Consider the following 25,966-nt stretch of genomic DNA (forward strand, 5'->3'; position numbering starts at 1 on the left):
GTAAATAAATAGAGTTAATTTTTTTATATCTTTAACATTTGTTTAAAAAGAAATATCTTACTTTAATCAACTCAAACTAAATATTTAATCTTTAGTTGACAAATTTATTTAAGTAAAATAAACTTATTTTAAATTTGAATTGTTGTCATATTTTTTTGCAATATTTTGAGTTATTATATTAAACTAAAACTGATTTGTTTCTTTTTATATATAGAATAAAATAATTTATGAAGAAGAAAAAGAAGAATAACTAAAAAATCAAATAAATAAATAAAAGTTTGATAAATTTATAAAGTTCAGTTTAAAATAGTTTGATTGTAAATATTTATAAAAATAAATTATTATTTTGGATTAAAATAATATAAAATGATGCCCATATCATAATATTGCTTCTTTTTATTTATAGAATAAAATAATAATAAATGAAGAAGAAAAAGAATAATAAATATATAAAAAAAAGTTTGATTAATTTATAAAATTCAGTTAAAAATAGTTTGATTGTAAATATTTAAAAAAATAAATTATTATTTTGGATTAAAATAAAGTAAAATGATGCACATATCATAATATTTTACTTTAAAGAATTATGGTATAATAAGTTAGAAGAAATTTTAAATACATTAGAAAAAGAAGAAAGAGGTTTGAGTATTAATTAATCAATATATTGTTTAATTATATGTCTCATATCAATCATTTTATTTTTAAAATTTTGCAAATGGAGAAAAACTTGATGATTTAAATTCTTGTTTTTTAGATAATTGCTTGATCATTTTTCTATTTTTTATATTTTTTTCGACTGTTATAGAAACTTGCATCTTTTTGAGCAGCTTTAAGATTTTTGTATAATTATGTTTAGGGTAATAATACTTAAAAACTTATCCTTTGTCAAAATGTTAGAGCATAAAATAGCTATTTTCGATATTTTGATGTTTTTCATTATTTAATTAAGGGAGTTTAATTTGTGTTTAATAAGGAGTGTTGCCAATCTTATATAATGAATCTTATCTGTTATACTATGTATTTTTACAGCTACTATTAGATTATCTTCTTTGTTTTTTCTTGCCTTTTACTACTTAATCAAGAGAATCCTATTAATTTAGATCTTACATTTTGCTTGAATGCGAATTTTGTCTGCTTTAATCTTTTTGTTCTAAATTATTATCAAGTCTTGAAATTGATCTCGTTTTTATTTTTAGGATAGAGTGCTTTAAATATTTATTAGATTGAGGAGAATCACTCAATTACCTTTCATTAAACTAGCTAAGCTGAGAAATTTAATTTTTTATTGGCTCATGTAGAGATAACAAAGAATTTAATTCATTTGAAATTTTTTGAGAATCAGGCAATTGATGATAATTTTATTGTTGCAACTATTAATTATAATTTTACTATTGTTGTTATTGCAAATTCAGCTACTGTTGTTATTGATTGAATTGGAGGATATTTTATTCGTTAATATCTTGCTAATGGCAGAGTCCTACAGAGAGAGACTTTCTATCTTTTCTTGAGTATTGCTGAGAGATAAAACTAGAAGGCAGCTATTTATCTTGGATTTTGCATTAAGAAGGTATATATTGACATGACTCTTTTATACTTGTTAATTTATTTAAGCTTCCATCTTCTCCTTGAAGAATGTTTTGTATGTTAGAAATTTCTTTCTGTATAGATCGTATTTATTCTTGAAAGACTATTGAATTACTCATCTGGTTTTCATTCTATTGACTACTATCAGCATTATTTTTATTATTCAAAGAAGAATAACTTGATTAGTTAGAAATGTTGGTATTCGATGGCTATATTTCTTAAATTGTTTCATTTGTTTCTTTTATTTTTACTTTCCTTAATCCACTTCTTCTTTAGATTTTATTTTAGTCTTCATGTTTATTATCTTCTTCTTGACTGCATTCACTTGATTGGAACGTGTCATCGTTCTCATAAATTAAGCTTTTGTTTGGCTTTGCTTGCTACTCAATTTCATTTAGTACTTCAAAAAAGTCTTCATTGTCATTTATTTAATAAACAGCTTAGTATAACCTTTTTTATGATATCCGAGTTTTCCACTTTAGCTACTTGTTTCTCCTCGAAAAAATTTATCTCTTTAAATGTGGAACTGAGAAACAATACCGATGAGCTATTCCCTTTTTAGAAATTATCAAATGTGTTTTCGGACATGACATTGAAAAATGCTCTTCACTCTAACAGTGAAAGCATTTTTAGTTAATTATAGAATAATTATTCTTAAAAATGATATTATCTCTAATCATAACGTATTCTTCATAGTCTCTATTGCTCTCTCTTATCAAATTCAAAAATTTTTCTCTATTGATCTTGTAAATTCTACAAAAATCAGCTGCTTTAGCTGTTAAGTTTCTGATTTAACCTGTAATAAAACTAATTTCGCCAAAATAAGATGATTTTTATAAAACTTAAATTATAGAGTCTTCTCTATTTCTTGAAATTGATTATCTAATTATTTCAACTTCTCCTTTCACAATATAAAACAAAGCGCAATCATCAATATTGTTTTCTTAAAATATAATCTCTCCTGGTGAATATAAGCATTCCTCCATTAGAAATATAATTTTTTATTTGAGTTCCATATTTTTGATAAAAGGGATGTTTTCTAAATACTATCCTTATATTTCAGATATCAATTAAAATCTCAGCTGATTCGAAAGCTTTTCAATGACTTTCTGTTCTTGCTATTTTTACACCTCATTCGATTCCTATTTAAAAAAAAAATTTATTTTATATTCATTTTCAATCACTTTTTTAAAAAAAAAATAAGTAATTATTTAACTAATATTACATTGTAAATATACTTTAGATAGTTGGAAATTTAGTCTCTAAAATCAGATCTAATATTTTCTTCTCTCATGAGAGTGTGAATGACTTACATACTCTCTTTATACGACTTTTCCTTTTTCTCAATATTATCAATGATATTTCCTATTTTACTGATGCTAAATCCCCATGTCATTCCAGTCACAAACATAGTCAGAATAGTAAAAATAATCTCAGTACTATTTTGAGGAGTGATATCACCATAGCCAACTGTAATCATAGTAACAGCTAAAAAGTAGAAAGAATACACATACCGAGTAAAAACAGATGCTTCTTCAAGATAATATTTATGCAGCCAAGTTTAATCATATCCTTGTTAAATTTCATAAATTGCTATGTAGTGCCAAAATCCACAGAATACATGGCAAATTATACAGAGTAAAAGGATTAATTTTCCAAAATCAACAACATTCCTTAAGTTCTTTTAATAATTTAAGTAAAATATCATTCTTTCAAAGCTCTAAGATAAAGTTAACCACTTTAAAAGAAATAATAAAAAGCTATACTTCACATTTTAGATTTCCATTAAGCAAAAAACTAAAGGCAAAATCCCTAATAAGTCAAAAATTAATTTTTGCTTGAGATAAATAAAAATTATTTTTTTTCTTTGCTTAATTAGAACCCCTCTAAGAAAAATCTATGTATTAAGGTTCAATAAAATATCTATAATAAATCCAATTAAAGAAAGTTTATACATTTGCCTATTTAATTTTAAATAAAACAAATCTTTAATAAAATTGAATTAAGAAAGTCAATTAAAATGTTAATAAATTCATAGACAAACCTATTAATTTTTTTATTTATCAATTTTAAAATTTTTTACTCTTTTTTCCATATTTTTTTAACAAAGTTTAAATTAAAATTGTTTGTTTCTATTTTCTATTTTTTCATTCAAAATTAATATCTTTATCTAAGCATTTATGATTATCTTTGAAAAAAATGAGTCTTATTCAATCAAAATAATTAAATATTTAAATTTTCTTTTTCATATACTTAAAAAAAATAACAAATCTTAAAAATTACATAAATTCGTTTGCTTCAAGAGTAAAAAAAAGCTATAAACTCATAATAAATGAAAGAGCTACAATAAGAAAGGCATTCAGCAAATCCCATATCGTTTTTAATAAACCATTTGGAGAAAATGTAGGAAGATCAGGTATCTTAGAATACAAAATATAGTTAAAATATGTTAGAAATTACTAGATTCTCTTAGATTTAATAGTACTATTTTTATGGTAAACTGATACAACATCTCCTAAATTTTTAAGAATAATTTAGAAAATAAATTAGATGCAATTAGTTAGTTAGTTTGTTTGTTTGTTATAAAAAAGCTAAAAATGTTCCACTAATCATAACTTGAAACATTTAATACGTTTTTAATAGAAATTATAACATAAAATTCAAATATTTTTTTTTTAATGATTGAATAAAATAAAATTAATAACCTATAATTTCATGCTGCTCTTCAGTAAGCCTTTAAAATATTCTAGTATTCTTAGTAACTTATCGATAGAAGCTCTTAACACTAACCAACAAGTTTAGAGCAAGCATTATTTTTAGAGGCTCTTTTTTGCTTTTAAGGTCTTTATTTACAAATTAACTCAACTATTAAGTACTTTTATTAATATTTTCTTCTTTTTAAAAATTGAGCTAATCTTGTGACAACTATCGAGAAAACTTTATCCTTTAAATTCTTAGCTGGGCCAAAGTCTTTTTTTTCTCTTTATCAATTGGTTTAATAGATGTTTCCAAACATTCATTATTGGCAATACTCTAGTCAAAAATAGATATTTGGATTTCATCATGCTTCTGCTCATCTTTGAAACGAATTTATTACTCTCTTCTACATGATTAGTCCATTATTTCCGTGTCATGTTTCTTTTTGTTTATTTCATTTAATTCATCGTGATCCTTTTTTACCATTTATTTCAGTTATTTAAAATGGAAGATAATTAATTAATTATTTTATATTTCATTTTAGTTAGAAATCAAAGTTTTCTATTTATGAACCAATTAAACATTTACTTGAGAATTAAATTTTAACTAGACCATATGATTGTCAAAGGATGTCGATGTTCCAAGTCTGTTTTGCTCAAATTTCAAATGGGTTTATGAATTATTTTACATATTTTATGATGATTATTATTTACTCTTTTCTTTCTTCTAAATTAGTAGAAGTAAAAATATTAAGCAAAAAAAAAAAAATTTGACTAATCAAATTTTAATTGACTTTTATTTAAAGGTAAACACTATATATTAGAAGTTAAATAATACAAATAAATCAAAAAAATCAGTTTAAGGTTAACTATTTATTTTTTCCTGTAGAATGAAAACATTACTATTATATTTAGTAAAGGAATAAATGAAAATATATATATATCTATCTATATATGAATCTATGTATGTTTGTAGGAACATTTATAAAAAATGAAAAATATTTTTATATGCGATAATTTCTTATTGGTAGAATATTAATATTTAATTTTATAGACACATATACTTAAGAACTTACAAATATGCTAAATAATTTTAAGCTTTTAATAATATTTACAAATTTTTCAAATCAAAATAAATTTTATATTTTAATATAATTTTTTCATAAAATAATTAATGAGGATTCGTAGTATATTAATTAGCTCTATTTAATTAAATTAAAATGCATCTGACTCTATATACATAATTTAGATTAATTTACAAAAATTATTTATTTTAATAAAAGAAGGTATTGAATTTCATTTATATATATACTTATACTGTCAATTTAATTTATTATTATCACTTAAATTAAATAACTTTTGTTGATCGAGTTGACTAATTAGAATTGTATTATTTTTAATTAATTAGCATAGATGAAGCATATTTATTTATTTTACTTTTGTTATTTAATTCTGATTAGTCTAATGTTTTTTCATTTTGATCTAAATCTAAAAACATACTGGAATACTATTTTATTTTTTATCCTTCTTCAAATAATCTTTTTGATTCTTTATATCTATAAATATTAATTTTAAAAAAATAAATAAATAAATATATTTTTAAAAATATATTTTACTTATTTAGCTTGTCACATACATCTTCTCTGACTTCTTAAATACTTTTTTGTCTATTGTGGTGTTATATTTTTAGCCCACTTTAGACAATACTTTGTGCATTTAAGTCAGAAAGAGTCAAAGGAAGATCTTATTTCTTAGAAGATGATAATTACTTTTTTAACGAACTATTACATTTTTATATATAGAAATCTTTTTCATCTCCACTTTCTTAGCGCTATACATACTAACTACTGATATGGCTCACTTTATCAGCTGTTGGCTACTCAATATTCTGGTGAAAACTAGCGCTATATTTCTTTTTTTAAGCACTAACATCATCTTAATATTTGTATTAATTTTCTAATTTAAATCAATAAATTTATTAAAACCTTTAAGAAAAGCTATTTTTTTCAAGCAAAAATAAAAAATTTAAATTTATTTGATTGACAAATTTGGCTAATTGATTTAATAACTCTTGATAATATAATAAAAATAATTATACCTTTATTAGCATATTTTTAAGGTAGATTGATATTATAGCAGCAATTAGTTTTGCTTTAATAATTATTTTGACTTTCAACATTTTGCTTAGACTCCAAAAGAGACTACTACTATTACTATTATCCATGTATAGAGCTTTCTACTTTTTCAAGTTTTGCTTATAAATTATTCAAATATGTCTTAAAGCCTCCATTGATGTTAAATGCTGTTTCTAATTAGAAAAGTCTTTCTTCAACAAGCTTTTTGAGAGCTTCTTCAATATGGCATTTTATCTCGTTAATATGTTCATCAAATTCAGTTCTACTCTTAAATAACTATTCATCTTTTTTAACAGAATTACGTTTGAGTTCCTTAAACTTTTTATTTAGTTCTTCAGTATATTTTTCAACCATTAAATTTGACTCCTGCTAAATTTTTTCAATTTATTTAACTTTTTCACCATAATCGCACAACTGTTAATTGACTTCGGAATCTTTTTTATCTGTCTTTTTTTCTAAGATCTTAACCGATTTTTTTAAAGAATCAACTAAATCAATCAATTGTTTTAAATCATTTATTTCTCTATCACTTGAGTTTACCTTCCTCGCCATTTCTTTTTATTCCTCATATACTTTATTTTACTCTCTCACTACTTTCTCTATACTATTTTTTAAATCTTCTATTATATTTGGGTTATATATTTAGGTTAAATGCATATTCATAGCATTAATACACTCACTTTACCAGCTCTCTTTTACCTAATTGACTCTTTGCTCAATAAGCTCCTTCATAGTTTATTTTTAATCAACTAATTTCTCAACATTTTCAACAATTTCTTATAATTTATAGTTCATTTAATTGTTAGTTTCCTCATAAAACAGGCTAACCTAATTCATTTTCTCCTCTAAATCATTTAATCTACTCTAATTTAAATAAATAAATAAACAAATAAAAATAAAAACTAAGTTTTTTATTGAAGTTAAAAATAATTTATAATTTTTTTTACTTAAATTTCAACAAAATCTAATTGATTTCTGTTACTAATAATTGATTCATTTTAAGTGCCTGTTTCCCTATTATTCTCGCAAATCTAATTCTAACAAAATTTTATTAATACTTGAAAAATAGTGAAGATAGAATTACTAATCTTTCTTCGCTTTTAATACTCTTTATGCAATAGTTTGAATTAAAATCATTTTAAGAGTTTGTGTTAGTGCTTTCTATCTAAAGATTTAGAGGCTTTTTTATTTAGTTATTTAGTTCAGAATAATTATTTTAAGCAATATAATTGTTCTGTCCGTTCATATACTATTCCATGGTTTTAGCCATTTCTTCTTTAATTATGTCTTTGATTCTTTCATATATTTTCCCCTCTATTTCTTCTTTTTCTCCTGTTATTAATCTATCAGTTTTCTACTAGCTTTAAAATTCCTAATCTTGAGTATAGTCTTCTTCTCCATTAAAATAATTTCTGTCTTCTAATTAAGTAAGTAAATAAAAAAGTAAATAAACAAATAAATCATTTAAATTTACATTAAATTAACTTAAATAATTTTAATTTTAAAATTATTATTTAAGTCTTTAAATGTTAAATAAAATTGGTAGCTTTGATTCAAGTCTTTTAGTGAAAAATTGAATTTTTGAAGCTTTAAATATAATTAATTCAAATTAATCTCTTAATAAAAAAATAATTACATTAAGGAATATTTTATAGAGGCATATTCCACTATTTTTTCTAACTAGTTTGGAATTATAATTAATAAGCTTAGTCTTGAATTTAATTATACAGCAAATTCTACTATTGTTAATTGAGGGTGTTGTAATTAGTAGGATTCTACATTATGACTGACTAATATTATTACACATCAGATAATAGAGGACCTTCAGTCTATTTTAAATTAGATAAATTTTTACTCTTTAAAGAAAAAAATATTTGTAAAATTATTTTACAGTAGGTTCTAAGGATTAAGCATATCTATTGTTATTTGCGTTATTGTTATTATTGTTAGAAGCCAAATTATTGGTATTATTAAAACTTTTGTTAAGAAATTATTGGCTGTTTACAGAATTTAAATTAATATTCAAATTCTAAATTGCACTGTTATCTTATTCTTAAGTGGTATTATTGAGAATTTAGCTTGGAAGCTACATTCCAATTAAGTCTAGTCTCTTAAAACTATTCTAGCTATTGCTTTAGAAAGGCAGCTAATTCTGTTAATAATACTAATTTTACTACTTTTTGGTACTTATGTTATTTAAGAGTTCTCTTGAGTACTCAAGATTACCACCTGTAACAACAGCACCACCTATTTAATTATTACTTATGTTAGAGTTTTATTGTTAGCTTTATTAGATTTATTTTATTTTTGGCTGTAAAACTTTCAATTATTTCTCTCTGTTATTGTTATTATTAGTGATGCTACTAAAGTTGCCATTAGATGTATTTAAATTATTAACATTGTTGCTGTTAAAGCTATTAAAGAGTTCTTAATGGGACTATTAAAATTAATCAACAATCATATGTTGAATTTGAATGTCCTGCTATTTTTGCATAATCTCCTCTTTAGCATTTTAAATTAATTGTAAGGCATTAGCCTCTTCCTGTATTTTTTGAGAAGCTTAAATGTTAGTTATCTTTCTGCAAACAATATCCCTAATATTCTCATTACATTGAGGCATTTCATTTCTTAAAACACTTTTATAATTTTTAAATACCCATTCATTAGCAAGTAGATATTTGCATATGACCTCAGTAAGAAGATTGTTAATTCCTATGTTCATCTATTAATCAAATAATTAATATTAATATTTCTTAAAATAAATCAATAGTTAAAAGTCATATTAATATAATTAAAACAATTGGTAAAAATATACTTTTAAAAGTTAAAGATAAAGGAAAGAAATGTTTATAAATTAGATCTTAATTATTCATTAATTTAAGTTTTAACAAACATAATCTTATTGATTGATTGATTATAAAGTAATCTTTACCTTATTTGAAAGCATAGATATTAGGGTATTGTTATCAAAAAGAGAATCTTCTAACTTAGAAATCTAGTGAATAGTAATAAAATAAAAATCAATTATTATGCATAATAAGTAACTTAATTAATTACTATTTCTTGATCATCTTGCTTTAAATTCAAATCCCAATCTATTTCTTAAAGGGAGTTATTTGTTGATAGTACTTCGCAAAACTAGTAAATGTGAATATGTCCAATTAACATTCCTAAAATTTTTAATCTCTGCAATTTTTAGTTTTCAAGCAATCCCTTTAATAAGTTCTCAACTGATTCCATACTATAGTTATTGTGACTTATATCTAATACTAATAAGCATTGGTTTCTATGTTGAAAAAATATTCAAAATATGTTAGTCTTATTTTTAGTTAATTTACTTCTTAAGTGCCTCACCAAAGTAATCTTCTTCTATGTAATTTCTTGATAGAGTTAAATGAGTAATAACCTTATTTGTGGAAAGTACCTAAGCTATTTGCTGTGCACCAAAGTTAGATATCCTAAATTTTTAATTAATTTTGTTAAGAACTAACTGCATAATAAAAAGTAATAAATAGAATATTTTATAATCTAGCTCAATTGAATTGAGATTCAAAAAGCATTTTCTTGTAGCATATTTTAGCACTTGATTGTATAAAAATAATAAAATAAATACCTGTTATATGATAGATCAATTTGTTTAATATTTTAATTAAGCTAAATAAACATAGCAATGTGAGCAGCTGAATTATCATCAATCATATTATTTGAAAGAGACAATTTTTACAAATAGACGTTATCCTTAATTGATTGTGTAATTTAATGAATAATTTCAACATTCATTTTAAAACCACTTATTTCTAATTCAAATAAGTTGTCAATCCCATTTTCTAATAAAATACATACTGATTAAATATCAAGAGCATCCTCTTCCTTTTACAATTAATTTATTTCAAAATTAATAACTTCAAATTTTCAAAAAATCTACCAATTCTTTAGCCAAAGAACGTGAAGTAGGAGGAGAGAATAAATCCTATTTCGATAGCCTGAGATTATTTTAACGTTGATCAAGAATATTAATAATATCAGGATTAATAGGTCTTTGATACTTTTAAATGAAATCCTAAGATATTAGTTTTGTAAATTGAAAATATTTAATAATCATTCATTTATTTATTTACGACATAAAGGCGCTTAAGTGGATGATCGTGATAATTAGTAGACATTAATTATATTTAAATTATATAAATTTTTTATCTTAAATAATAAATTCCTTCTCTAAAAATTAGTTAATATCAAGTTAGTTTGCTTTGTAAGTAGTTAGCTAGCTATTTGTTGCTTTAGTAATTTACAATTTAACTTTCTAAAATTGAATTCTTTGCTTATTTACAATTAATTAATTTATAAAAAAATTTACTGAGTTTTTCTTATTAATATTTTTTCTAATATTTGATTTATTAACGTATAGATTTTACTTAGATTTTTTAGCATATAATTATAACAATCAATCAAAAACTTTTCTTAAAGATTTAAATACATTAATTGATTGATTAATGGTGCAATCAACTATAATTTAAATTTCATTTTTATTCATCTAAAAGTTTTTTAATAATTTTGAATAAGCAAATATGAAAATATATTTATTTTATGGATATTATCTACTACTTTCTCATATAATTTGATTAAAAAAATAAAAAATTTAACAAAACCAATTCAATTTTGATGATAAAATAAATCTTTAATATAATATCAAAAATATAATATGATGTTATTTTTTTTATTATTTGATAAAGAGCTTTCAAAGAGTATGAACTATGCTAAATAAGTTCTTTATTTCTCAAATAATTTAATTTTATTTAATATACTAAATAATACTTTTGCTATATTATTTGAATTTATTATAAGATAATTTATTTTTAATGCTAGTAGATTGTACTAATTATCAACCAAGCCATGTTTGTTTTTTATATAATGATTCTTTTTAAATAAATTAAATAAATCAAAAGTATGAATTTTATTTGCATTTTAAATAAATAAGATAAATTTTAATAGTTAGTATTCATAACATATAAAACATAAAATTAAAAAAAAAATTCATTTACTTTATTACAACATAAGGATTTTTTTTATTCAGAAAATGAAATAGATTTTAGACTTTTTAAAAATTTAATTTATTTCAATTTGAATGAGTTTTTAAGAATTATAAATTATTTATCACAATTACATACAATGATTTTGCTTGTTAATACAAAAATACTTTTGAATACCATAAAGAATATACAAATTTAATGAATAAGAGTTTCATGGAGAATGAGGAGATCTTTAAGCAAATTAAACAAGAAAATGAGTTTTTACTTGTTATTTAGAATGAAGGTATTAATGAATGAAGGAGAAGAATAAAAGATATGATTGAAAAATGAATGAAAAAGCAATCGAAATTTAGTTAAGGTCAAATAAAAGATGAAATGAAAAGAGCAAATTTAATGGAAAAAATAACAAGAGGGATTTGATTAAATAGAATTGCAAGAGATTGATCTAAAAAAATTTAAAGAAATTAAATTAAAAAAGCACAAAAATAAAAAAAACTTAATAAACAAATAGAAATGTCATTCAGAAAGAAAACTAAGTAAGTCAAGAAGGTTAACTTGGGCTTCAAGATCGACTGCTCTCAACCCGTTGAAGATAAGGTCATCCTTATCGGTGAATTCGCCGAATTCTTGAAATCCAAGATTAAAGTCGGTGGTAAGCTCGGTAACTTGGGTGAAAACATCACCATCAGCAACGATGACAAGAAGATTAACGTCTAATCCACCATCCCCTTCTCCAAGAGATACCTTAAGTACTTAACCAAGAAGTACCTTAAGAAGTAAGACTTGAGAAACTATCTCTACGTCACCTCTTCTGACAAGAACTCTTACCAACTTAGATATTTCAACATTCAATAAGACCAAGCTGAGTGAAGAACTTATCAATGATCATTATAAATAAAAATTGTAATAATTAAATAGTACAAAGAATGCCGCAGAAGCGAAGGCGGCTCCATTTACAAGCGACAATAGGTCAAGATAATAACAATAAAAACGCACAATAAATGAATTATTTAACTTATTTTAAATGTAGTCACCTTCTACATTTTTTGTATTAGTCATTAAGCTAATTTTGCAATATTTAAATCTTCAAAATCAATCACAAATTAATTAATACAATCCATCCATACATTTTTTCCAAATATTTTTACTCAAACTCCCCCAATCCAACTAAACAAAACAAAAAATACATACATATTCTTATTCTCCCAAAAAAATATATTACTTAAGCAACTACTTCTATTTATCTGTAAATATTCATAAAGCAGCAGCGATGAATAATTAAAATTAGATGATGCTTACTCTAAATCTTTTATATATTGATTCATAAATACATTCAAAAAGCTTGATATGTAATCTCTCTTAAAAGTCTTCTTTTTATTCCTGCAAATGAATTCTCTCAGGAGTCTTCTGCTGAGAAATCTTCAAGGAAACTGACTTAGACAAATCATTCAAGCGAATAGCTATCAATAGAATTATTGGTATGCTCCATGTAAGTAAATAGGTAGTCTTCCTTGGATTGATCCTTTCGATATACGATATCGATTAAGGACAGAAAAGAAGAGGAAGATACTCGAAAACAAAACAAGAGAATCAATAGAGTATTGCCAATTTTTGATACCTTTTAGAAAGGAGCTATCTTAATAAAATTGCAATTAATTGAAACCTGTAAATCTATCAAACAATCAATGATGGATCATCAATAAAGAGTACAAAATAAAGAAACGAATGTATAAATATCATCTAAATAAATAAATATCCTGCTCAAAATATAACAAACATAATTTATTAATTTTTCCTATACAAACTTATTGAAATAAGCTTAATTTTAATCAACCTTTTCTTGTAACAAAATTTCTACTATATACTACTAATATGTATCTAGTTATACAGAATACTTAATTCAAAATTCCTTCAAATAATTATTTCGCTTTCGATCATTTTCATTAAATATTTTTATCTTCAAATATATTTCTAAGCAAGCAAGTGAAATTACTATTGTTTTAGTCTTAAAATTTTTAAATAAGCAGGGAGACAAATATTCAAATAAAATATTTTTTTATTCAATTTGGGAGTTATTATTTATTTTTAAATCATATACTTTTCATTCATTTTACTGTCATTGTTAATTTAAAAATGTTCAAACAGTATTATACCTATAAGAGTTGAATTTATCTTATTATTAATAAATTAATGCTGTCTTTTATACTAGAAAAAATCATTTAGATAGTTTCAAAAAGATTTGGGCTGCGCACAGCGCACGAACACACACCACATAATGTAAATGGAAATATTTTGAATAAATTTTTATAAATTTGCATTTATTAATTTAAAATGATTTAAGAAAAATAAATATATTTATTTCAAAAGCAAATCTATTTAAAATGACATAAAGCAAAATTGCTTACCAAAATTTGGTAAAAAATATATTTTGTTCTTGTTTATGTGAATTTAAAGCAGATAATTTAATACAAATAATTCAAATTCATGAAAGCGAGGGAATAAATAATTGAAAGCCTATTCAGTTTTACAAAATAATTAATGAATGGTCGCATTTAAATAATCTATTGTAAATTATTATTTAAAATGTATCAAAATCAGTAAGAGATATTTGTGTGATTGATTATCTTAAAAAATCTATAAGCTGTTTTTAAATAGATAATATGAAATATAATTATTTAAAATATCTATTTGTGATTTCAAATAAAGTGCGTAATTACTCAGTATTTTTTTGCAAGTAAAATACTAAAAAATAAGTAAATAAGCAAAAAAATAAACAAAGAGATGAATTAATGAATGAATAAATAAAGATATTTATTAATTGTATTCAATTGATTTTCATTTATTTAATGGAATTTATATAAAAAGCTTGTTTAATGCTTAGTATTAATACGAAATTAGTATACAAAGTGACCTTTTTAGCAAATATTTTCTCTTTAAATATGTTTTTTATCTAGATATTTTTTAAATTTATTAATAATAATGAGAACAATTCAAAGCGTTTTTTCCTCTAAAGTGGTAATTTATTATTTATATTTATTTTAAAATAAAATACTATGTTAAAATAGCGTTTAAATGTTTAGAATGTGCATCATATTTTAGTACTCTAATCTGATTATATATTGTAATTCAGTCTCAATTATATATTTATTAATTATTCAACCAATAAAGTGAAGAAAAAATTTCTATCAATTATTATGATTGTTACAAGTTATTATTAATTTTCTTTATCATTCTTATAAAAGCAACAGTAATTAATTTAAACACTCTAAAAATGAATTAATAGTAAAGCGTAAATAATCTTAAATGATAAGGCTATCAAAAAATATTTCTCTAAAAAGTAGCACCACTTCTTAGACAATATATAGAGCCACTATTAAAAAATAATGTAATTACTACATTATTAAATTAGCTGTATTAATTTTAAATGTAAAATGTAGAAACCTAATTATTTTTAAATTTCTAATCTACATCCTTATAGATTAGAGTGTGTTTGTTTGTTTGTTAATTAATTAATTGCGGGAAAAGGAAATACTTGATCAAATGAATATTGAACAAAATTAGATGTTTATCAATCAGGGTGTTTTTAGACCACTACAAACGAGTATAATTATTAATAAAATTATATAAATTTTAGAACAACACTCTAAATCTTAAAACAAAAAAGGAAATTAGAAACAAAAAAACACTAACTCACTCTATCAAACACATTAAAATAAATAATAAATAAAAAAAACAAAAAAAACTCTTAAATAATCAAATCTAATTAATTATTTGCTTTATCATAAATAAATATTGATATCTCATAAACTGAACAAAAAAATTTTAAAAAATCAAAAATATCTATTTATCAAATTGTAAATTGCTATTATGAACTAATCATAAAAAAGAAATACACAAACTTAAGGAGGCTAAGTACCTTATTTGTTGAATGGCAAATATCAACTTATAAAACCACTTGCATAGGGCGCTTACGGGTGCGTTTATTAAGCATATGATGAAAAAGAAAAGAAGCATGTTTGTATCAAATAGATAAAAAGATTCGTAAATTACATTTCGAAATTTACATAATTATCGATATTTACTAAATTTAATGGCTAATTTTGTATTAAAATTTAATTTTTATATTTGAAAGACTGCTCATTAAATTGGAGGATATGGAATAGATTCATAAAATATGAGAGAATTCTCTATTTTGAATTCGCTAAATCATGAAAACATAATAAAGTGAAATATTTTTATGCGATTACTATTAATTAAATTAATGATATTCATCAAAGATTAAAAGATTAGTTTCATGCCTATAAGAGATAGTAAGAAACCATATAAAATCAATAAAATGAAGAACATGTGACGTTCTTCATGGTTTTCGATTATATTGATTAAAATCTCCAAACTTTCATCAAGGAATTTGAAAATAAAAAATGCTACATACCCCTTATTTAAATTAAGGTAAAAAATTATATTTTTAACTAATTTTAAGCTCATTAAAGCTTCAAGTTTTGTAGAGTTTTCTTCTCAAATCTTTAAAAGAAATCAAAAAAGATACTTAAAATAACAAAATAGCACTAATGAATAAATTTAATTACTCATTTGTTATTTTAATTATTTAGAGCATACTCTATCAGATAGTGCTAGGCATTTATGAAATGCATGTTAACGGCTTCATGCATAGAGATATTAAACCTGCAAACATCCTCATCACCTAACAAGGTATATGTTAATTATTTATTTAATTATATTGTAAATGTTCTTTCTTAAAAAGAATAACAAATTCAATTTGGATTTGAATTTGTAAGCATTTAAACTTAATTTTCAAAAACGTAAATTGATTTTCATAATTCACTAAAAAAATGAAGGATATTATAAAAATAAAAGCTATTTTTGATAATATTAAATTATTTGATTCTATTCTTATCACTTAATTGTTTATGCTAAATAGGATAGGTAAAGGTTGCTGATTTGGGACTGGCAAGACAGGTTACATAAAAAAGGTAGACTTTTACTCCTGGATGGATAACTCTTTGGTACAGACCTCTTGAAATGCTTTGTAACCAAACAAACTATTCAAAAGCGGTTGATATATGGTCTTTAGGATGCGTATTTGGAGAAATGGTGAGACTTGTTCCTTTATTCAGAGGATAAACTGAATTGGAATAAGCTTTAAAGATTATATAGTAAATAAACTATTAATTATCTTTTATGTATTGAATTTATATTATATCTAAATAGATCACTCGGCCTTCCAACAGAATTCTAAGATTTTGATAGCTTTCATGAAAGAGTTAGTGATTAAGCTTTTAGCTATGAAAAAAACTTCCCTTACTTGTCTGAAGATGGAATAGATCTCCTAAAGGTATTATTAATTTTCTAAAAATTTATTTAATGCTTTTTATTGTAATTAAGGGAATGCTGAACATTAATCCCAGCAAAAGACTTACAGCTAAATAATGCAAAGAACACGTAATTTTATTTTATTTTTTTTTTGTTTGTTTGATTGATTTAAAACTTTTATTTATTTTAAATATAAATAGAGATTTTTTAACGACGTTAGATAGCTTTCATTAGATTAAATTAATTAATTGGCTCAAGGCTAATTGAAATAATGCTAACTTAATTTTTTAGAAAATTAATAAAGAATAGAAGAGAATAGACTTAGGATGTAGGAATAAGAATAATAAAGATAAATTTAGTTATAATAATAATAGTAACAACGTAGATAAAGAAGCGAGTCACTTGAAGCCTCTCCTGAATATCTTTGAACTAAAATAACAAAACATTATATTAAATAAAATTAGAAACTCTAATTAACGAAATCCAAAAAAGAAATTTATTTAACATATAAAAATAACCTACCTACCTACTCTTTAAACAAACATTTAATCAAACAAATAAATAAATAACTAACTAACTAACTAACCAACTTATTAATTCATTTTAAAAATATAATATTAATTAATTAATTGCCAATTCAATAAAAACTAAAAAAATTTCTAAAACAAAAAATGAGTATGAGAGTAAATTAATATACTATTAATATTCTATTAAAATTAACTAATTAATTAATATGATATTTCAACTATATATTTTATAAATAAATAAATATAATTAATAACTATTTGTTCTCTCTTTTATTTTATAAAACTTTGATGAATAAAAATGTTTTATTTATTTACTTTACTAAATAATTAGTGATTTTTATATAATCAATATAACTTTACATCTTAATATTCATTTTGATAAGGTTTAGTCAAATTTATTAATTAAAATTTAGATTCAATTTATTAATACCAACCAAAATAACCAAAATGGTTTAGGGACTGTATTTTTTTTGTTACATATGAACCAAGTATTTTAATATTAAATTTTGTATGATCATAGTAAACTTATCAAAAATTAATTATCCAGATTTCATATTATTTTATGAAAAAGTTTTTATAAGTTGTTTGTTAATATATAAGCCATAATTAAAAAATTTCCCTACTCAAATAAATGGTAAATTCTAAAAACTTTGTAAATCTAAAATAAATTTAAAAAGAAAACTGACTAACTACATATTGTGGATATAAAGAAAGAACAAAAAATATTAATATTTAAAGATTAAAAAAGGTATATTATAATTTGTTTAGTTCAACTGTTATCATTAATATAGTTAATAGCTTAATCATAATTTCCATTTTTAATACTCTAAATATATTAAATAGTTTTTTAGTGGCTGTCAGTAGCAATATTTATTTTTTTTTCAATGTCTTCATACCTTTAATTTTCTTTAACATTTCTTACTTCACTGAGATTATCATAAAGAGACTTTTAATTTTAATTATTTTTCCATTACTAAATTTGATCATCTTACAATCCAAAATCTTTTATTAAATCTTTTTGATTTAAGATTAAGTAATATTATCCTTGTTAGCCTTGCCTTGCAGTTCTTCCTTTAATTTAGATTTCTTCTGTTATATTATCTGAAAGAAATGTTTAGATGACTACTACACCACCTGATTGAATTACATTAGGATCGAATGAAATAAAATCTGTTCCTCTTCCATACTCTCTAACAAAAAGTCCTATTTGACCTGATCTAGTCGCTTTTTGAACTTAATGATTAAATTCTGTACTATCATTATGATCAGTAACTTTGATGTAGTTTTCTTTAGGAAGGTATAAATAATTGCTGTCATGATAATCTATTAAAGATTAACTATCTTTAAAGAATATAAGCACAGATTATTTTTATTTAATTGCTGAAAATGAGATTTACTGAATTTACAAATATTAGTTTTCTTAATCGATTTCTACTTTTACCATATCTCCTTTTCTAAAATCAAGCTTAGAATCTCCAAACATTGAAGGGATGTAAATCTCTGTTGAGAAGTTATACTTTTTGAGACACTCTTTCATTTGTGAATTTAAAGATTGAAGGGTTCCAGTTACCCCCAAAATAGCTGAATAAGTATCTGGCAATAATGCATAAGAAATATGTCCACAATGTAAATTTAATTAAGTTTTTTATTTAAGTGTTTAATCATTTATATTTCCTTTGGAATTTTCAAGGAAATATGCAAAGAGAGTTAAATAACCATAATAAAATTTAAAATCAATTGTTGAATCGATTTATTTATACCCAATTAAATTATTTCTCACTATATAATCTTTTTAATTTTTATGCAATTCTACTTGATTCACATCTTAAGCAAGTTTATTAATATGTCTTTTGAAAAGTCTTTCAAATTTTGGATATTTAATCATTAATTCTTTATAGCTAGAACTTTATTCAATATTCGTTATAATGCTTGATTTTTATTATCCTTTCGAATTCCAAATTTCTGTAATAATATTTTTTATTTCTTCAACCTCATACTTTACTATAGGATTCTAAGTTTATCCATAATAATCAAGATTGAAAAAGATATCTACTTCATCTATTAACAAGATTTTATAATTTGTAGTATTTTATTTTGTGTTTTTGTTATTATCTAAAGTTTATGAATTTACTATATCTAAGGTAGCTTGCCTAATATTGAAATTATTATTTATGTATTTTTCTACTTATTATCTAAAAGTTCCATATTTAATTTTTTCAGAAACTCCAAAGGAGATAAAGAGGTTACGAAAGTCTTTATCATCTCTCTCTGAAAGGTAGTTACTATAGCAAACTACATCAACCTCACAGCCCAATAAAGCAAGTATTATAGAGCAAAAGCCTAATGTGATTGATTTTCCTTCTCCAGTCAAAATCTCAATCAATTAATTATTCAACTAAATTTAGCTTTCATACTAAAATTAATTTTTAACTCCTTACCAAAACCCAGCTTCTTTATGAATTCCTAAAAGCATTATAATGCTAATTATTTGAGTATGGTTTGGTTTTTTAAAGATATTTTTTTTATCTTACTTTTATTTTCCGCTTTCATTTAGAGTCCAATATGCACAAATTTGAGCAAGCAAATGTAGAATTTCATTCTTCTATTTTTTGCTATGAAGATTTATTTATTTAGATAATTATCTTACATTGTCTACAATTTCCTCCCATTTATCTTCATCATATTTATATTATTGAATTGTATCTTCATATTTTTTTAAGTAAGTATCATAACACTATTTTAGCTATTCCTTTAAATTGCCATCTAAATATTATTTGATTTTTCCACTTTCGCATTATTACAATTTGCCAAGAATGTAATTAATGTCATGTCTTCCTACTAATTCGTTAAATTAATCAATCCTATAAGACTTAAACTAAGGTATTTAGTTCACAATTTGAGCCCCAGAAGCATTTTGTTTGAGAATATTACCTAATTAAAAAACTAATTCTTCTCCCATAGTTTACTTTATGATTACAAAAGCTTCAAATAACTTTACTTCAACAACATAGCCAAACTTACTCACTTATTCAGAAACTTTTTGAATATTAATTAAAAATTAACTTAATTCTTAGGTTTTCTTAATAGTTGAAAATCTTTTTACGAAGATTTTAGATTTCATGATCTAATTTATTATTAAGCTCATTTAAAACTATTTGCATTTAAGGTTAATAAGGATATTTATCTATGCTTTTTAAATACTCATCTGCATTATAAATTTTATTAATCAAATCATTCGTCTTTTAGTCATAAGTAAAACTAGCTTTCACTGCTATTAGAGCTTATCCTGTTATTTCATTAACCTTTTCCTCAATTTGTTTAAACATCGAACTAATATCAAAGAATTCTATATTAAATAGTTTATTCATTTTATATGATTTAGTTATGCTAAAAATGATTTCTTTAACTTTTTAGAAGTCGCAATCTGCCAATGCAGCTGTAAAAGCTAACTTGCTGCGATTAAAATGGTCTTTTATAAGATCTATGAGCTTATCGAGGTTCAAAATTTAAAGACCAATTTCTCTTATTTTTTTAAGTTCATCAGACTAATCAAATAATTAAGGTTAGACCTCTAGGATTTAGTTTAGAACTTAGAATTTTTTCAAATTATTATATAAGGTTTTATCAACTTACATTTTCTCCTTAATTTATTGTTGAGCATAAAATATTTTTTGTAGTTCTTAGTATACCTTTTGTAAAATACTTTTAAACATTTAAAAAAGATCTTCTTTAAACTTTATTGACTCTGCTCCTTAAAAATGTTCTTTTTGAATTATTTTTAAAAATTATTGATACTTGAATAAATCAATTAAATGTTATTATGTAAATTATCGATCGTTGTTGTTCAGAACAGAATCACATTTATCAAATAGCCTCTATGAATTTGTAAATATACAATTAATAAGTTTTTCTCTTAAAGTTTTTTGTTAACTCTTCTACTCATCGTTTAAAAATTTTATTATTATTTCCAAGTTGCTAAAGGCAGTAAAATAATTAAACTAGAAGCTCGCAATTTCTATTTAGGGGAATTGTTATTCAATTTAATTGACAGCTTACCAAATCACATCAAAAATTTTAAAAATCAATTTATCGAGAAACTACTTATTTTTCTCTTAAATATTTTGAAGATATTTAATAGCTTTATCATATTCTCTATTAATCAATAATTTTTAAATTTCTAAATAACTTTTGTTAGATTTTTGATCTATTTATTTATCTATTTAATCTATTCTTTTTTAAAAATTAAAATTATTCAATTACTCAATATCTTCTGCTTTCTAAGCAAAATCTTTCAAGTATTCTAAATCAGTCAAAATATCCTTATTTTTTATTTTATTTTTAATACTCTTTTCATATTACTCAAAATCTGAATTAACTTTTTATAAGGAATATGTTATCTCTTGTTAAAATGTCTCTGAAAAATCTGGATAGAGTTTTTAAGCTTCATTTAGTCTTTAAATCAAATTTAAAAGATACTTTAACTCTTGCTAATCATGAAGACTTAAAATAAGCTTTCGAATTACCTCTTTCAAATTCTCAATTTTTGATTGAAAATTCCAATCCTTTAATAGGAAAATTTCATTAAATTCACCCATCAGCTTTAAGGTTTAGATTAATTATTCATATTGCTTTTCCATTTCTTAAAATTTTAGTAGTTTTATATTTCTGGAAATCTTTTCCTTTTAGTCATTCATGAATTTTGAGTTAAAGTTATCCATAAAGGAATTTATTTCAACCCTTGATTATTAGTAAAGATTACTCTTATATTTCTAGAATAGCCTTAATATTTATTATAAAACCCTCAAATTTTTTCGAATATCATCTGAAAAAAAACTATTTTTAACATTAAAGTGATTGTTTACTTGTTATATTTCATATTTGAAATTGTCATATAATTTTAAAAATGCTTTATCTAAATCTTATTTATTTTAATTGTTTTAAAGCTGATTCAATAATTCTATTTATTAATCTAAACTCTAATAATCTTCATTTTTTATCAAATTATCAAGGTTCTTAAATTCTTTTAATATAATCTTTATTGGTGAAGGCAAATTTTAAAATTTCTCCTCTATGAAATCAAATTCCCTTATCCTTAAGCTATTGACAAATCTCTAAATTCCCAAATAGCTCCCTTATATTTCTTAAAGGTTATTTTTTTATTCTTTCTTTTAAGTGTAATCCCTAACCATATCATTATAAACTTTTTAAATCAAAACAGTAAATTATTCAAAAGTGAGTTATTTGTTTAAGAATGAATTAATATGTTGATATTCTGTAGATATTAATTTAGCTTTTTTAATAAAATCAGTATAAATTGAGTAATCTTCTTATTTTAAATTTGGGTAAACTTATGGTTTTGCTAAATTCTTAATATTTTAGAAATTTTCATCGAAATTTGTCTCAATTAATTACTTAATATCATTTAGTTCGGAATCTCCTTGAACATTAGTAATATTGCCTAAAGTCTGAATCTTTAACAAGAGCAATATATTCTAATTTAATTTTTCCAAGCAGCCACTATTAAATTAATTTTATCCTTTCAGATTATCAATAAATATTTGTATTTGTTTTATCAACTCTGATACTTTTTTCCTCACTGAATCTATGCACATTTGTTTTTGTTCTTCGTAGTTTGTAAGTATATCTTTAAAATCTTTCATACAGCTCATTCTGTATAGGAATTAATTTATTTAGAAAAAATTATTATTTTTTATCAAGTTAAAAATATTCTCCTTACACTTCTCAAGATATGTATTTAGATTTCTAATTGTTTTATTTATTCTATTTGATATTAACTTTGTACAAAAAATGGCATCTGCCCAAATCATATTACAAAGAAAATTGTATACCTTAAACAATTTATCAAAGTCTTTTTTTTACTTTTATTAAAAGTTTTTTAATTCTTCATTATTTGATTTTTTTGATTTAATAAAATAATCATCATCATTTTCATCTTATTTGTTTTCTTCTTGAATTTCCTCTAAATATTAATACAGTATTCTTTCGGCCTCCTTTGCCTTTTTTTAAATTTTTTCTTTTATTTCACCCATGATTTATCTATATTCGTCAGCAGTTTTGCCTAAAATCAATTCATCTTGATTTCTAATTTCGTTTATTATTTTTAAGATTTTTTATAGCTTGTACAAATTAGAATCATCTTAAAAATTTTCTTTGATAAAATTAAATATATAGAGATTAAATTCTTTTAAATATGAAACAGCATCATTATATAAAATCTCGCAGTCTGGAATATATTCAGAATATTTGCTATTCTAGTTTTATATTTTGAGTATGCTAATTTCAAAATCTGGTAAAATCTCTATTTTAGGATTAAAGAACAAGATAGAATCATCTACAGAGGGTTATTTCTAGATATCTTCCTTAATATATTAAATTATTTTCTTTAGATTTGATAATAGCTCTTTATTTTGTTCCAAATTAAACTGAACAACAGCATGGTAGTAATTTTCGTCTTTCTCTAAGATTAAATCGCTAAGAAATTCTTCAATATTTTTTATAAAGCCAATTTTTGAAGCTATATTGGTTAAGGTGTCTTTGATTAATTTAATATCTAATTATTCTGGCCTTTTGTAAAATTATTCAGACAAATCTTTCAAATCTGTTATTTCTAACTGATATTTATCCCTTATTTCTTTTTAGGTTTAATTAAATATTTACTCACCTAAAGAAGTTTAATGTGAGAAGTCTTTCAGCTTTTATAGATCAGTCTTCACATTTTCGATGTTTTCAGGGAAATATTTTATTATCCTTTAACTCATCTATAAGCAAACTCCTTCAATCTCTTATTTGAATCCATCTACGTTTGCGGTAAATTAGCCTTCTTTAAAAACTTCAGCTTAAAATTAACCAATAATTTTTAAATATTCAATAATATCTCGTATTTCTTTAATGTTTTAGTGGGAAAATATGTTACTTTTTTCAGAAGCTTCTTGAAAAGCCTCCATAGCCTATTTTTTTTATTCCTCAAAGGTTCTTATAATTTCGTCCTATTATTCTTGGTATGAATTTTACAAGTCTTTATCACCTGTATAGTCACTTATTTACTTGAATTCAACCATTCTTTACATGATTTCCATATAAATTTCCTTATTATTAAGATTTTACTATATATTTAGTTTCCTCTACATATAATTATAATTTTTATTTTGCGCTTTCTGAAACACTAAAACAGAATTCTTCAGCAGGATTACTGAAAGATTTATGGCTAATGATCTTTTAACATAATAACTGATGGTTTCTATCAATAGGATTTACAATTATTATTTCTTTATTGTTATTAAGTTATTGTAAAATAACGTTCAAAAAGCTTTTCATTATTTATGATTGGTAATTATTTTCTTTTTTGATAACATTATCATGAAACTCTAAAATCTCTTTAGTAATAGCATCAACATTCTTATCTTAAGGAAACTTAGTAAATAGAAATATTATCTTCTCAAATTATTCTTTTTCTGGCTTTTAAAGAATTCTATGTACTAATTTAAATACGTCTTCAAATAATTATCCTCTTTGAGCCACTAATTCATGATAGCTTACTAAGATAATCATCTTCATGCTTTTACAATTTTACATAAATTAATTTAAAGATTATGCATTAGCAATTTCAATTTCAGCACCACGATTATCAAAAAATCCAGGAGAATCGCACAAAAAATAATTTTCCTGTAAACAAGCTTTTTATAGCGTTGAAGTCTCTGACTATTTAGAGTATCCAATTGAAAATTTTCCATTTGAATTAAAAACTTAAGTTTAAATTTTATACGTTTAACCTTCTACTACTTTACATGTTTCAATATTTTCAATAAACATTTCAGAACCTAAAAGATAGTTAGCAGTAGTACTCTTTCCACTTCCAGTTGGTCCTGCTAATAAAATTATATCCTTATCCTTTAATTAGCTTTACTCTTATTAGCATTGCTTGAATAATTCTAACAATTTTTTAATGTCTAAATTCTATTCTCTATTCACTATTTCAGACTTATTCATTATTTATTTATTTATCAATCAATATATATTTGTTTTTATTTTCTTTTTAGAATTAAATTTTTTTTTATTTATTAATTTTTAATTTTCTTTTAATAAAATCAATCATATATAAATTCAGAAATACAAACAAACAAATACTCTAAATGAAATAGATAAAGCAAGACAAGACACAGTAAGTAAATTAGCAATACAATTTTTTAAAACTTTTTATAAATTTTACTATATCCCTTTATTATAATTAGAAGGGATTTAGATTACGTAATATAATTATTGCTAATAAATGAATTATTTATTAGGTTATACAAAGATACCATTGAAATATTTACATTATGACTTTTAAAAAACTTATCATTTTTTTTCATGTAATAAAACCAAACTTATTTGATGGTTTTTAAATCGAATTAATAAAATTGAAATTTCTTTCTTATTTATTATTGATTAAAATCATATTTTTCTCAAAATAGCGAGTATGTATTCTATATACCTTACCATATTTTGGAAAATACTTAATGTATGGATTTAGTTATGTTTCAGCAGCATGCATTTGTTATCTAATAAAAATAAAAGTGTCTTAACTAATTAATTCTCTTTTTTTAAATATATTAAATTTCTTTATAATATTTACGAAAATACTTAATTGATGGATTTAGTTATGCTTT

General features: G+C 22.7%; 8 protein-coding genes across 8 annotated transcripts; 3 read left to right on the top strand and 5 right to left on the bottom strand. All coding sequences in view use genetic code 6, as the record gives it.

The window, feature by feature from the left end:
- Positions 1 to 380: 380 nt before the first annotated feature.
- TTHERM_00227250 (cation channel family protein, putative) lies at positions 381 to 5,010 on the bottom strand. Its single transcript, XM_001014256.3, has 5 exons — positions 4,870 to 5,010; positions 4,290 to 4,755; positions 3,868 to 4,099; positions 2,810 to 3,545; positions 381 to 2,726 (listed from the first exon to the last, which is right to left on the bottom strand). The coding sequence occupies exons 1-5, from the start codon at positions 4,969 to 4,971 to the stop codon at positions 687 to 689; spliced, it is 3,576 nt and encodes a 1,191-aa protein (XP_001014256.3). The 5' UTR covers positions 4,972 to 5,010; the 3' UTR covers positions 381 to 686.
- Positions 5,011 to 5,619: 609 nt separating this feature from the next.
- TTHERM_00227260 (hypothetical protein) lies at positions 5,620 to 10,578 on the bottom strand (the record flags this gene model as incomplete). Its single annotated transcript, XM_001014257.2, has 13 exons — positions 5,620 to 5,836; positions 5,897 to 6,236; positions 6,379 to 7,279; positions 7,363 to 7,452; positions 7,500 to 7,834; positions 8,052 to 8,244; positions 8,307 to 9,137; positions 9,348 to 9,410; positions 9,473 to 9,701; positions 9,754 to 9,873; positions 10,029 to 10,285; positions 10,341 to 10,475; positions 10,534 to 10,578. 13 exons carry the CDS (start codon positions 10,576 to 10,578, stop codon positions 5,620 to 5,622), a joined length of 3,756 nt encoding a protein of 1,251 aa, XP_001014257.2.
- A 1,377-nt stretch (positions 10,579 to 11,955) lies between these two features.
- On the top strand, positions 11,956 to 12,312 carry TTHERM_00227270 (60S ribosomal protein L22, putative; the record flags this gene model as incomplete). Its single annotated transcript, XM_001014258.3, has 1 exon — positions 11,956 to 12,312. The coding sequence occupies one exon, from the start codon at positions 11,956 to 11,958 to the stop codon at positions 12,310 to 12,312; it is 357 nt and encodes a 118-aa protein (XP_001014258.3).
- An 11-nt stretch (positions 12,313 to 12,323) lies between these two features.
- TTHERM_000227279 (hypothetical protein) lies at positions 12,324 to 12,716 on the top strand (the record flags this gene model as incomplete). Its single annotated transcript, XM_012797287.1, has 1 exon — positions 12,324 to 12,716. The coding sequence occupies one exon, from the start codon at positions 12,324 to 12,326 to the stop codon at positions 12,714 to 12,716; it is 393 nt and encodes a 130-aa protein (XP_012652741.1).
- Positions 12,717 to 14,949: 2,233 nt separating this feature from the next.
- On the top strand, positions 14,950 to 17,201 carry TTHERM_00227280 (cyclin-dependent kinase-like Serine/Threonine kinase family protein; the record flags this gene model as incomplete). Its single annotated transcript, XM_001014259.4, has 8 exons — positions 14,950 to 15,483; positions 15,575 to 15,666; positions 15,720 to 15,891; positions 16,053 to 16,152; positions 16,382 to 16,616; positions 16,672 to 16,795; positions 16,846 to 16,902; positions 16,974 to 17,201. The coding sequence occupies exons 1-8, from the start codon at positions 14,983 to 14,985 to the stop codon at positions 17,199 to 17,201; spliced, it is 1,509 nt and encodes a 502-aa protein (XP_001014259.4). The 5' UTR covers positions 14,950 to 14,982.
- An 868-nt stretch (positions 17,202 to 18,069) lies between these two features.
- On the bottom strand, positions 18,070 to 20,511 carry TTHERM_00227290 (helicase carboxy-terminal domain protein; the record flags this gene model as incomplete). Its single annotated transcript, XM_001014260.2, has 1 exon — positions 18,070 to 20,511. One exon carries the CDS (start codon positions 20,509 to 20,511, stop codon positions 18,070 to 18,072), a length of 2,442 nt encoding a protein of 813 aa, XP_001014260.2.
- Positions 20,512 to 21,443: 932 nt separating this feature from the next.
- On the bottom strand, positions 21,444 to 22,191 carry TTHERM_000227308 (hypothetical protein; the record flags this gene model as incomplete). Its single annotated transcript, XM_012797288.1, has 3 exons — positions 21,444 to 21,504; positions 21,561 to 22,100; positions 22,163 to 22,191. 3 exons carry the CDS (start codon positions 22,189 to 22,191, stop codon positions 21,444 to 21,446), a joined length of 630 nt encoding a protein of 209 aa, XP_012652742.1.
- A 2,180-nt stretch (positions 22,192 to 24,371) lies between these two features.
- Positions 24,372 to 25,307, bottom strand: TTHERM_000227309 (50S ribosome-binding GTPase; the record flags this gene model as incomplete). Its single annotated transcript, XM_012797289.1, has 1 exon — positions 24,372 to 25,307. The coding sequence occupies one exon, from the start codon at positions 25,305 to 25,307 to the stop codon at positions 24,372 to 24,374; it is 936 nt and encodes a 311-aa protein (XP_012652743.1).
- Between the last annotated feature and the right edge of the window lie 659 nt (positions 25,308 to 25,966).

This window comes from Tetrahymena thermophila (assembly GCF_000189635.1).
Source record: "Tetrahymena thermophila SB210 genomic scaffold scf_8254665, whole genome shotgun sequence".
NCBI classification, from domain to species: domain Eukaryota; phylum Ciliophora; class Oligohymenophorea; order Hymenostomatida; family Tetrahymenidae; genus Tetrahymena; species Tetrahymena thermophila.